The sequence below is a fragment of the Rissa tridactyla genome, chromosome 3 (genome assembly GCF_028500815.1).
Source record: "Rissa tridactyla isolate bRisTri1 chromosome 3, bRisTri1.patW.cur.20221130, whole genome shotgun sequence".
Lineage (NCBI taxonomy): Eukaryota > Metazoa > Chordata > Aves > Charadriiformes > Laridae > Rissa > Rissa tridactyla.
The window spans coordinates 63,626,508-63,639,968 of record NC_071468.1 but is presented as its reverse complement, the minus strand read 5'-3'; the positions used below and the strand labels follow the sequence as shown (position 1 = coordinate 63,639,968).

General features: G+C 39.9%; 1 protein-coding gene across 1 annotated transcript in view; it reads right to left on the bottom strand.

Annotated features, from left to right (window-relative positions):
- The window catches only part of MAP3K5 (mitogen-activated protein kinase kinase kinase 5), a 106,479-nt gene that overhangs the window by 47,604 nt on the left and 45,414 nt on the right, over positions 1 to 13,461 (bottom strand). Inside the window, exons 4-8 of the mRNA XM_054195030.1 lie at positions 13,039 to 13,232; positions 12,601 to 12,769; positions 11,481 to 11,587; positions 8,803 to 8,973; positions 3,748 to 3,860 (exon numbers count right to left, since the gene is read on the bottom strand). Coding sequence (XP_054051005.1) covers positions 3,748 to 3,860; positions 8,803 to 8,973; positions 11,481 to 11,587; positions 12,601 to 12,769; positions 13,039 to 13,232 — 754 coding nt within the window. The remainder of the gene's footprint in view (positions 1 to 3,747; positions 3,861 to 8,802; positions 8,974 to 11,480; positions 11,588 to 12,600; positions 12,770 to 13,038; positions 13,233 to 13,461) is intronic.

Genomic DNA, 13,461 nt, shown 5'->3' with positions numbered 1-13,461 from the left:
TTGGCATTGACAGAGGGAGAAAAAAAAAAAAGCAGCAGCTGAATTCCAGTTATTTTATCAAAAATATTTTGCCTTAAAAATAAATGAGCCAAAATAGAGGAACCATTAATGCCAGAAAAGCCATTGTTTTTGTAATGCCAAGAATATACCCACAGCTTGTGAAGAACATAAGATACAGTAAGTAGATATTACCAGTTAAATATTACTATGAAGGCTTTATAAATAAACTGCTTTCCTTGCTCAAATATTGACAGAACCATTCATATTGCAGGATCCTTTGTGCGTCAAAGTTGTGCAGCCTGCAGAGATCATTACTGTCAACGCAAAGCACCGCATTTCTGTTTTGGTCTCAAAGTTCGGCAATTTTGTACAGTTCAGAAAACAGAAGGAGGATTTTCATTAATGCTTCACACGATCATTTAGTTGTGAACTATTATCTGACAAGTAGAGGAAGGAATGTTTAGAAGGCAAATTTTCTGATCTGATGCAAATTGGTAAAAATTCTCCCGAATACTGGGCTTCCTCTTAGTTTTACTGGAGTTATTACATTATTGCCAACGTAATCAGATACGCATCTTCTAATTACAGCCTCATGCATCCTCTGAAGTGCTATTAGGGACCATATCTTCCCTTAGCCTTTCCCAACCGACCAATATCATTTCCATATAACCTGGACTGAACTTCAACCAGTTTGCTCTCGCTTCTCTCCTCATCTCCCACCAGAAGACAGACTTCCTCTAATTTCTACATGCAACTGATAATGTCGTGGGTAGACACCAAACTGAAAGCACTGCCACCGGGCAAATCTAACTACTGCTAATGAAAGGTCTTGTACACACAGATCTAAACAAGAGGTGACATCAAAAGAATGACATACATGTAAGAAACTCTTGGGACAGGAAAAAAAAAAATCAAAACATTTTCCCACACAACCTCTGTGGTTTTGCTTATTTTTTTTTCTAAAACATTAGCGTTAGCCCAAGACAAAGAAAATACTAAATTATCCTCAGAATCTAGCACAACTCAAGCCAGCTGACAAACCTTATTGTACAAAGAAAAATGTCAGGTCTTGCACCTGGGAAAACATAATCCAGGAGTGTAGCACTGGCTGGGATCTACCCAGCTGGGGAGCAACTCTGTGGAAAGGGACCTGGAGAACCTCAAGCTCAATATGAGTGAACACTGTGCTGCTGTGGCAAAGAAAACCACCAGGATACTGGGTTGCATCTACAAGGGCATCACCAGCAGAGATAAAGAAGTCATTACTCCACTCTATTCCACGCTTGTCAGGCCACATCTGGAATACTGTGTTCAGTTTTGGTCCCCACCACACAAAAAAGATGTGGACAGGCTGGAGACGGTCCAGAGAAGGGCCACCAAGATGATCAAAGGACTGGGAATCCTGTCATATGAGGAAAGGCTGACAGAACTGGGTTTGTTCAGCCTTGAGAAAAAAAGGCTTAGGGGAGACCTTATCACCACATTCCAGTATTTAAAGGGGAGCTACAAAGAAGATGGAGAATACCTTTTTACAAGGAGTCACATGGAAAAGACGAAGGATAATGGGTACAAGTTACTCCAGGGGAGATTCCAAAAGGAACACAAAAGGACACAAAAGGAAAATTTTTCACGCTGAGAACAATCAGCCATTGGAATAATCTCCCCAGGGAAGTGGTGGATTCCCCAACATTGGGCACTTCTAAGACTCAGCTGGAAAGGGTGCTGGGCCATCTTCTCTAGACCATGCTTTTGCCAAGAACAGTTGAGCCAGATGATCCTTGGAAGCCCTTCCAACCTCATATTCTATGTTTCTATGAACAATGACCACAGTCTTGTCAACAAGAAATTCAGGACCAATGACACACAATAGGTCTATATTATTATACATGTATTTGAAAGCTTATTTCAAAATAGCTAAGTCAGTAAAGTATTTTGACAATATTTCCCATAACAAAATAAGAAAGACAGACACCAGTAGATAACAGGAGGAGGTTGCTGTATCAAGGGTTTTCAGCATACACCAAGTAAATGTTTACATAAGAGAGAGGCAAACCAACAGCTCAACAAAACTCCACCACCTTCCACCAAACAGCTACTGGATATTTCTCCACTAAATCATTCATCAGCCATGGATGGAACCTTAAATAACAAGGAACCTTAATTTCTGTAATCTTCTCCATACAAACAGTAAGGAAAACAACACTGGACAAACTCACCAGATGATACCAAACATCTGATCCCTATAAATAACACTCAGATTTCATCAGTACAATTAATTTGTCCAAATCTAGTTGGCTGCAGCGTGTGTGCAATTGAGAAGTTTCTTTAAAACGGAAGGATTCAAATTAAACTACACAATAAATATGGCCCACCTTCGCCAAACTATCTAATTTAAAACTGGGCCAGCTCAGTGAATATTTGCAAATGCTATGTAGAAAGCAAAACACATATTTTTACCTCCTACGCTGGCAAGAGAATTCAAATTTCAGGTTAGGAGATGACAGTATTCTATCCGACCCAAAAAGCAAAGTCTCACCCACTCACAGAAGGGCAAACACAGTAGTTGGGGCATCTCTACGCAGCCTGTCACATCCAAATGAATACCTTCATTCACACCAGAGAATTTCAATTTCACTTCCATTATCTATGTGAAAGTAACCATCTCATTCTGACCTTCACACCCAAAAACCTTCTCTATCCAGAAAATTACTTACAGACACGCAGTGCACACCTGACTAGATTCTAAACTAGAGCCGTGGCTGATTACAGACACATTCCGCGGAGCGAAAAACATTGTTACTTTCTCACTGGACAACTTCCTCAGGAGACAGAAGGATAAAAAAAAAAAAGACTTTACAATAAGCAAGAATTATACGAATTCATGGAGAAGAACACCAGTTGCAAACGTGTTACTACATTTTACAACATTCAGTGCTTTCTCTCATACCTTTCCTGAAAGTACTACTGACTAATCTTGACTTTGCACTCTCCTCAAATCCAGCAAAATCACCAGAAAAAAAAAAAATCACAAACAAAATGGACACCTTAATTCTTCTTTCTTAAGCAAGAAATTCCTTATGATGAGGGTGGTGAGGCATTGGACCAGGTTGCCCAGGGAAGTTGTGCATGCCCCATTGTTGGAAGTGTTGAAGGTCAGGTTGAGCAACCTGATCTAGTGAAAGATGTCCCTGCCCACAGCAGGGGGCTTGGACTAGATGGTCTTTAAAAGGTCCCTTCCAACCCAAACCACTCTGTGATTCTATGAATATAGACATTCGGGAAACCTCAAAGACGGCATCGGAAGAGAAACAGTCTTCTCTCAGCCCATCGCAAGCTCAGGAGAAGTTCATTTTCCCCACTCTTAGGATGGACTTTTTGTCCATGTTCCCTCCAGTTCTACAGGGATTTTTGTTTGTTTGTTTGTTTTAAAGAATGCTAGCTGGAACTGGATTTCCCCTTCAGGTGTTCCTGTTTCACACAAATGATACCATCGCAAAGAAGGGTTGTCAGTTTTCACTGAGCTCTGGTAACCAGTTAAGACCTTGAAACTGGAACCAGGTCTTCAATGACAGCACTCACCCAACAATCAGGTGGGATCAGCGGTGGTGAGGGAGACCAACTGAAATATTCACATGGTCGCTATCAAAGCATTCGTATACAACCATCAGACTTTTCCCCTATGACAGTGGGTGGTGTCATACTTTCACTAGAATGTGATTTCACTGTGAATTTGCAAGCTATAATTACCAACTTTCCGCAGCTCAAAAGAAGTATCAAAGCAATGTCCAGCTGCCAGGAGGAGTACTGCATAATTAATTCCTGACTGTAATGTTGGCTCGGACTCAAACGCCTTCTTGAACCTAGAAAAAACAAATATACAAGTTTACTTTCTAAATAATGCGATCTAACAGGGACATAATTATACTTTTAGGTACTTTAAGTGCTTATCTTCTGTTTACACAGCAAGAATCCATGGAAGCAAAAAATATTTTACTGTTTTCCACACATGCTTTGTGGTTATTTTTAGGAGTCCGTTATTTATACATCCTCCTCCCATTTCCTTTCCCCTCACACAACAAGCACAGACCCTACTCGTCCATACCAGTAAAGTTATAGTATCTTACTAGATTTCCAATTTTCTTTGAGATTAAAGAAAAAAAATTACTATCAGCTTGTAACAGTCCTGTTTCACAGCTAAATTATTAGTAAACTCATTAGTTTACTTTTAAATATATGAATTTTCACTGACCGGAAACCTTAGATTCTATTGTGGATCTGCTACAGTGACATACAAGCACATCAAAACGCATAAGCACAAAAGCGAGTGATATAAGAACATACTTCGCATTTAGCTACGATTTCAGCTGCTCCAAATTTTGTTCTTTACTGGGTGTCTCATTGACATTGTCCTTATGAGTCTACTCACAGCAAAAAGGACTATATCAGACTTTATTTTCCTCAAGGCAAAGTGAGCAAGCAAGAGGAACAGCAGTGGTATTCACCTAGCCTAAATCTTAAGAGAGGTCAAGGGGCTTCACACAAACACAGCACACGCTCTCCTCAGGCTAACAATGCCAGCTGTGGTGACAACAGCAACAGCAGATCTGCAGTGCTTTAAACTTGTTCTACCGAATAAAAACATGTTTGGTTGCATGTATAGATACACATGCACCCAGGTCTGTAAGGAGGAGGCGAACCAGAATACCATATGTGAGTTAAGGAGCACAGCAGATTCGGTCAGCACAACTCCACTATGGTAAAAGAAATGGAGTTTAAAATGACTTTCAAAAGGATGGGAAAAAGCCAGACAGACAAATGGATGCCATAATAAAGTTACGCAGGTTGTGAGATTAATACATAAGGAAGGAAAGAAAAATAATCTGTGCAAAACCAAAGAATTTGGCTTCCAGACCACACTTTGACATGTAAGAAAGCTAAAACATTTTGATCCTACCAGGACAAAAATATGTCTGGTTTTTAATTTTGTTTTTCAGTTTTGTTTGGTGATTTTCCTGCTTTAATGATTTAGGACTTTGAATCCTTTAACATAAGTTCTGCTTATGTTAAAACGGGCTCCTCTTCAATCTGCTACATATATACTCTTTCTATACTCCAGTTACGCACCTCCAAAGAACTTAACCATGAGACAAGAGTTTAGTCCTCTAAAAAAAGCATGATGAGCAGAGAAGACTCAATTAATTCTTTTCTTTAATCATCTGCCTTTCCTCTTGTACTGTGCGTTACAACAAAACAAGGATGAAAGTACATACAAACCACTTTCACTCACTTAAAAAAACCCCAAAACCAACCCACAACAAAAAAACAAACCCCATAAAAACCTGCCAACCAAACAGGACAACACTTTAATTGATTCTAAGCATATATAGCTAGAAGAGACCAGTTGGCTGGCATAATCTGTTTGGAGACAGTGATGTTGAGAACTGGATTCCCTTTTTTGGTTTGGAGATCTTTCATGCTGGAATCCTCATGCAATATCAGGAAAAGGAGAGAGGAAAGACTGACAGAAGAAAAACCCTTGAAAATAAGTATTTTTGTTCCAATACAAGAGACTATACTTTCACTTTTTTGTTTTGCCCCCAAATGCTGAATTTCTGGCATGACTATCACAATTTCTCTAGTTCTCAGACAGATATGTATAAACCTTCAAAATTTAAAGATAAAATAAGCATCTCTCATGCGTATCAACAGGTGGGCACAGTTGTGCTGTAAACAGTGCTAATCATACAGGCAAAGGAGGTGGAGATGAGCTTAAGTTTGCAAAATAGTTGCTGCTTGCAGAAGCACTGGTGAAACAGCCCCAAAAAACCCTCTTTCTTAAATATGTTACCACAGAGGTGCCACCCGCGTTGCTGATGTGCTCAGTTTTGGCCATCAGAGCTGGCTGGAGTGGGCTGTGTCTGACATATGGCAGCTCCTCCTCTCTTGTCAGAGGCCACCCCTGCAGTCCCTCTGCTGCCAGGACCTTGCCACCTACCCCCAAGTAGACCAGATGGGACTTCATGGGAATTTTTGTTCCTGGGTTCTGCCTTTGCTTTCCAAATTGCTTCCAAATCTCCCTTTCCGACAGCAGAAATTCATTCTTCTAGACATCTTTACATGCCATTCACACCAAGAAATACTAGTATCTTGGACCTCTGTAGTCCTATTTACCTCTCCTAAATTGATACAACCAAAAGTCTCATTTTATACATGGTGTGATCCTGTGCTGACGTTCTTAAACTGGCCTTATATCCACATAGCCTGGACAGGAAAAATTTACTGACAAAAAAATAAAAATAAAAACCCACCACCTGTAATAATTAATTTTGAACAGATGAAAATACTCGTGGTTTCCCAAACAACTCACAAGTCCCATCTGTTGACTGAATTGACTTAAATTCAAATGGCGCCATTGCTGTACATCGTCATGCCCCAAATATCACTGGAGGAACCTGTGCAGGATCGTAGAAAGGCAGTAAGGTTTAAAAGTCTGCCTATAAAGTAGAGGTTGGCTTAGCTGATGGGATTATAAGTGCCATCAAGAAATTGAAAGCTGACATTTTGGAAAACGTTGCAGTGCAGACACTGAATCAGGGAGGCAGCAGTGAAAAGATTTGAGTAAAGACTTGATAGCTTTGGTAAGTCTGATTTAGACTGTCAGTATGCAACAAGAAAGTGACAGTTAATAATTAATCTTTCATCTCTTCTCTCATATTTATATGAAAGATGTCTTTTATTCTGCTTTTTAATTGTCAGGAAAGCACACTGCCTGCCTATCTGGGTTGTTTTTTTGGGTGTTTTTTTTTCTTTTGGAATAGACCAAGTACCTTGACATCACATCACTAGTGTTGCAAAACCAATTCTTCAGTTCTGCTGCCAAATTCTCATTATCTTATGCAATTCACTATACTTCTCCTACATCCTTATTTCTCTAAGATTGAGATAATAACCTTTATCTCAACATAAAGTAACGCTATCGTGGAGGCATTGTTCCCGCACACACCTTCCCTTGTTGTGGCCTGCTGTAGCGCTGGAGTAGCTCTGCTCCTTCCCAAGAGCCTTCTGATGAGGTATGAGTCAACCCTTCAGCCACGTCAAGCCTGCTGTATGACTAACTCTAGAATCCAAATCAATATCCAGCATAAAGTACAAACCCAAAGCAACTGGCCCATCCGGGACAGCTTCCGGCCAAACTCCACCTCGACCCCATCAAGATCACGTTGTTCCACGTCAGCATGGCACGGTCTCTATTGGCTCTTACCTGCCAGAGACTTCAGGGATTATTTGGGGGCTGGCCAGTCAGCATCCCACCCTGCTGCAGGAGCTGCCAGCCTTTCCCAAACTGGTATGCCTGACTGCAATCACTTCCCCTCCTCAAATGTATGAACACCATGATTGCTAAGATGCATCTATTAAAAGCCTGTTAAAACGCCTACATGAAATATCCTAGAAGTAATTACCACTACTGTACATATAATTGTTCCTAGCTCAACTATGTTTGAAACTCTCAAAGTTTATCTGTTCATAAGGCACTATGAATGAGGAAAAAGCAAGATGCACAACAGCAAAAGTGATTTCTATTTATTCTATTTAGCCTGTGATAATGCCTAGTATTTGTATACAGGACTACTGTTTTCTTTTTATATTAGTTCATGACATTAGCAAAATATATTTTTTTAAAACAGAATATTTAAAGTTTGTTATGGGTTTTGCCTTAGTGGAAATAAATTTTTTTTTTAATCCAAAATTATGAAGGGGGGGATGACGACGACAATATGCTGCATTCCTATTATTTCAACATCTTTAAAAAATCCAGTAAGCATTACAAAACTGTAAAGCATGACCACCAATTATAAACTGTACTTCTATTCTGAGGCCATAAATGGTAAACAATTATATCTTATCTTTTACCAAAGACAGTTCTAATCTGAAGTTTACTGAAAACAAGTGATAAATGACGAAGGGAGAAGAAAGCTTTCCATTCTAAGCATTTACTTCAACAGGCAGCTGACAAGCACAAGACCAGAACTAGGATCTGATGTGCAGGACACAAACACAGATTGTCTGTTTTCTCATCCAAATCATAACGGAGAAAAACAGCTCATCCTGACTGAAGTCTTGGATGGTGTCCAGTGCCTTCATTTTTTAGCCTATTCCATATAACAGTGTTCTAGTGCACTACAAAAGCAATAAAAAAACACGATACTTGCCCCTAAAATTAAGATACGAATTTGTCTAGCCTATCACATGCTGCTTTGACTACCTATGGTACTGTAGCCCACTGCACTATGCATATACTATATGGTGACGATGGGGTGATAAAACTTTTGCCAGCGTGAGTTTGGAACAGCCATATTGCTTGTGAGCACAGAAGCCAAAAAAAGACAGAGCGGTACATCCTAAGCATCAGTGCAGAGTTGAACCTCAGCACCTTTAAGCCTAGCTAGCTATCGTCTATCAGACTGCAGATATGCCAACTGATTCACGGCTGACTATTGTCTGGACAGGATTCCTAAGATTAATAAAAAGGAGACTTCACGTTTGGGAAAAGGGAGGAAAATACACTCCGATGAGAGCTACCTAAAATTCCAAGTCTCTGAGGCGCTTCAAGAACTTCGCAGAACCAGATCTGTGAATAACGTAAATCTCTCATTCTTAACAAATAAGTAAAGATTAGAAGACTCAGTGTATCCCTTAAGGATGCCAAACATTTGGAATGAAAAGCAGCTGAAATATATTGTTGTTTAAGGAATATTTTCCCAAAGCTAACAAAAGGACATAGAGCAGGAAAACAGCGCTTACCAGAACGTCCCTTTGTCCCTGCTTTCGGTATCTATGAACCCAGATTCCAAAAACATGTCCTTGTAAATTCGACCAACCAGGCAGTACATATCTGAAGCTACTTGGTCTTCCTGTTCTACCAGGGGAATCATAATTTCTAGAGCTTTCTGTCTGTCTCCAGGCAGATTTCGCCTATTAAAAAACAAAAATTTTGATTAAAAACCCCAATAAAGTTAACAGGAAATAAAGTTATCAAGAAATAATTTTTCATGACCGTGTTTGAATATATATATGTATGACTTCATGCCTTTAAAATGTGCTTCCAGACACAATGGGCTATATTATACATACATGCTCCCCCCCCTTCTTTTTTTTCTTTTCTTAATATCAAGGGACACCTTTATAAAAGCCCCAAACATGTTTTCTCTCTCTCATGAAGCACCAGCTAGAGCAAAGCACTACCAACAGCAACAAGAGCCTCAAGAGCATTTTTCAGAAAGATCCTGTGTTACTTTCTTACAAACCAGGGAGATATGAACCTCTGTTTCATAGCTAATGTTTCTTTCATAGTAATTCATGCTTTAAAGGAAAAAAGATTCTGTCTTGTGTTTGTGATTGTTTTTTTTAAATATACATTTTGAATGTGAAGCAAAAAAGCCCCAAAAGCACAAACCAGTCTGAATTCCCATGATAGGGAAGGTTAGGAAGTGAAGCCAATAAGGTAAAATTAATGAAAGTACTTCAGACAAATAAACCACATAATTGCAAGCATTAGACACTTTCTGGTGACTCACAGTTTGGATACATACATCATTTAGTATCAAGACTTTAGAATTTTTTATGTATTTGTGTACTGAACAAGCAAATGACTTCTTTCTCAGCAAAAACTATTCTCCAGTGGTTTGGGAGAATATTATAGTCTTTCAGAGAAATTGCTTGTAATATTTGAGTGGCTACAATTTGAATTGAGGGGAATATATAAAAATGGTTTTGTATCTGGCTTGCAAGCTTTGCACCGAAGAAGGCTGCAAGACAAGGCTGTGTCGGAAAGAAAAAAAAAACACACCAAAAGCCACTGCCATATTAAAGCAGACACTACTACTTGATCAGAGTTTCAGTAATAGAGATTTTTCTTCCTCCTCTACCAGAACATATCAAAGTTTTGATGCATCTGCAGAGGCAGTGTCAGTGTCAAACCTGAGAGATCAGAGCACGTGTCCTCTAAGTGATACCTGAGCTCGTGAGCTCTGAGCTCCTCTGTGCAGCTCCATGAGGGCGCGATGTGGAAGAAAAGGTTTAAGTCAAACACAATGGGTAACACAGGATGAAGAAGTACTTACATCATAACAAAAATAATGAAGAAAACAGAGCAACAGCACTTGTTTAAGCAGACAGTGTAAACCGCTTCCCTGAGCAAAAAGACCAAATAGAGTGTGCAAGTCTACATGCTGGGCCAACCTCTATTGGTGTCTCACCCTGATGAGAAATACAAAGTGAAACTCAGTGCTGTCTCTTCCCAACCTTCAGACCAGTCAAGTTCTAACAAATTCAGAAAAGTCCCCTCAGACTAGAGAGCCGCAGTGGGCTCCTCAAGTACTTCTAGAATGGCACAGCAAGGCTGGTGCACTCATTTGAGAGGGACAAGTGCTCCCAGTCCCAGGTCCCGAGAGAAATCAAGTGCTCCTGGCTGAGCAAGTAACAGGCTCCTTCAGCTCTGTGTTATTTTGGTTCCCCTGCCAATTGATCACTTGCCCAGTTGTTGAAGGTTTGCTTCCTTTTGTTTTCACTTCTCATATTGACCACGTAAGTAAAGCAACAAGGGTAAGTCTGCAGCTTTATGTTTTTCGGCTGACTTCCATAACAGAAGGGCAATTGTCAGAATGGAGTTTCAGGTGGATAACTATTCCACATCTTGTATCAACTACCACTAATCCAGATCAAACCAATAGCTAGCTGAACTTAATGAGAACAAAACCGGTAAGGCACAATGTGTTGTAATATGAGCCATTTACACCTTGCTGGTCTCCAGAGATAGAGGTCCCTATGCTTCTTTCTGCTTACTCCTCCATCATCAGTGCCCTCACACACTTTCTGGATTTAGGTCAGACTAATCCTGACTAATTGAGCCGCTCCATCCTTCCGTACTAGTGACCTGGATTAGAAGCAGGACAGACAGTGTCTTCCACAATAAACATTCAGATCTGCAGAGTATTCCAGACATGCCTTAGCTCAGGAAACATCCTCTATGTTCCCACCAAGGAGAAAGCTACAATTAGCCCAAGTAATTCTTTCTTGGCATACACTGAAGCACGAACATTTTCATGGCTGTCATGGATTCCAGTTGAAGGCACGATGCAGAGAAGCGAGAGAGAGGAAAATCTGATCTGAACTCCTATGGAGGTACTGTGTAGACCTTTCGTATGACAGAAACCCTCAAAGGCTAGATCTTACAGTCACATCTATAAAAACAGACCTTTCAGTCTGCAAGAAGCCCCAGTAGAACCAATGAAGTATAAGGATCTTCCTGAAAAGATGATATTGTAGTCTTGCAGGTTTTTTCAGTGCCCCAGTGAACTAGCCAAATCCTGTTTTCAAAGGTGACTTTTTTTAGCAAATGGTGACCTTGAGGTCTAAATAACTTGTTTAAACTCCAAGTTCTGATTTAATGTTCAACTGGAGAAGGAAGGGTAGATTCTTACCTGTTCAGAGCAAATGCATAATGAAGCCTCACATGGTGGTGGGAAGCCAAGTCAAAAGTAGGCAGTTTTTCTAAAGTTTTCACCAGTTTCACAATGGAATCGTAATCCTTCCAAAAGAAGGGAATAATGAAGTTTTAGGTGCCTATACTGAGGTATGCCCATATAAACTCCTCTTTGAACTAAGCACCTCTCATTTCATACTAAGAAGTATTTTCAGTTTATTGAAAGTTTTATGGATTTCAGTTTCTTCAGTCTCAAACCGTAAATAGGCTGGCACTCATCAGAAATGTGAACATGCACAGTATTTAGCAGGGAAACACAATTTTGGTCTCCCGTACTGCTTCAGTGTGGACCCACGGAAGTTTTAGTACATCTATTTCATGATGAAAGTTAGCTTCAGGGGCTGAACACGTATCAGAGTTCATATTGTACAGACATTACAATGCTAACTGCCTCTGAATTAAGGCATCCCAAAACTCTGAAGTAGGCATGAGACACAAAAACAAAATTAGAAAGTCTCTCAATATCACAGTTTTTAAAGTAGCTTACTCACTGATATATTAAAAAAAAAACAAAACAAGAACCAAACAACCAAAAAAACCAAAAACACAACCAAAAAACAATCCCAAAGAAAACCAAAACCAAACCACTTCAAAATCTTTACGGAGCAATAGTTGAAATTATGTATAACAAAATAAGTAATTACTATCACCATTCCAGAAGCTGAAATGCATATGAAAATGCTATGTTTCCATGAGAAATGTCACAAGCATGGTGACAAAGAATACATATACATATCAATAGCAGAATGCTACCATAGCCTTTACGGGCAGTTCATCACATAGTAATGCTGAGACAGAGAACAGTTATTATGTGTTGTGCACGTTTTAGGTGCTGCTATAAAATAACACCACTTTTCTGCTATGTAAATGCACACTATAAGCAGTGTAATTACAAATTAAAGTAAAAAGCACCAGTGAAGATACTGTAAAAGATTTTTACTAGCATGCATTATTCACATAGTTTGTTGGCAGATCTGTGCAAAATACACTAAAACTTTCACTGAGAATGTGATTTAATTTACTATGTTTAAGATGACCTTAGAGCACTGTATTCGTACCTGGATGTCTCTGTAGGACAGCAGCAAGTTTATGACAATGTCAGCAGACAAGACTTCAACATTATCCACCCGCTGTCGAATCCTTGCCAGCTCTGCTGCAAGCTCTTTGCCCGTGTAGAGGGTACGGGCCTTCCTGATGTCGTTCAGAATGGATTCCCGGAAATACTGGCTGGAGAGGAACAACTTCATGTCAGCAATCTGGAACAGGTCCCTCGCATTTGTTTTTCTGGCCCTGCAGCTCGCCCACAACGTGTATGTGGAACACACATTTATTGATAGAGCAGTGTCAGTGGAGAGATTTGGTCAAGCCAAATGATTCATTATTGATTTGACTCAACCGAAGGCAAAACATGGCATCGCCCTGAAGCAAGAGTCTGACATTTATATTGCCAGCAGGAACATATGAATTTTACACAGGGGTAGAAAAAGACAACTCACCTTGAACTGGCCTGTGCCACCTTCAAGAGCTGAATAAATCGATCCACCAGAGGTAAGCATATCGGCCCAAGCAGAGACTCAAAACTGGGCTGCATCAGTTCTGTTAGTCCCTTCATAAAACTGCTATCACAGCAGTACACCTTGTTATGTGGAGTTATCATATAAGGGACAAATATGTAGTTACCAGTGCACATCTGTAGGGAAACAAGGGGCAATATTTAGGGCAGTTATGGCTTGACAAGCCTAAGCATAAAACAATTGCATATACTATCTGCAGAACTTCACCCGTTAAAGTCAAAGGGAGATCCGCTGCTTACTTCAGCCAAACCAAGATTTTACTGATGAAGCCTACGTAAATTCAGTTTTCATCTCAAATATGATATACATCTGAAACGTATTCTTTCAGATTCCTGAACCGCTTCT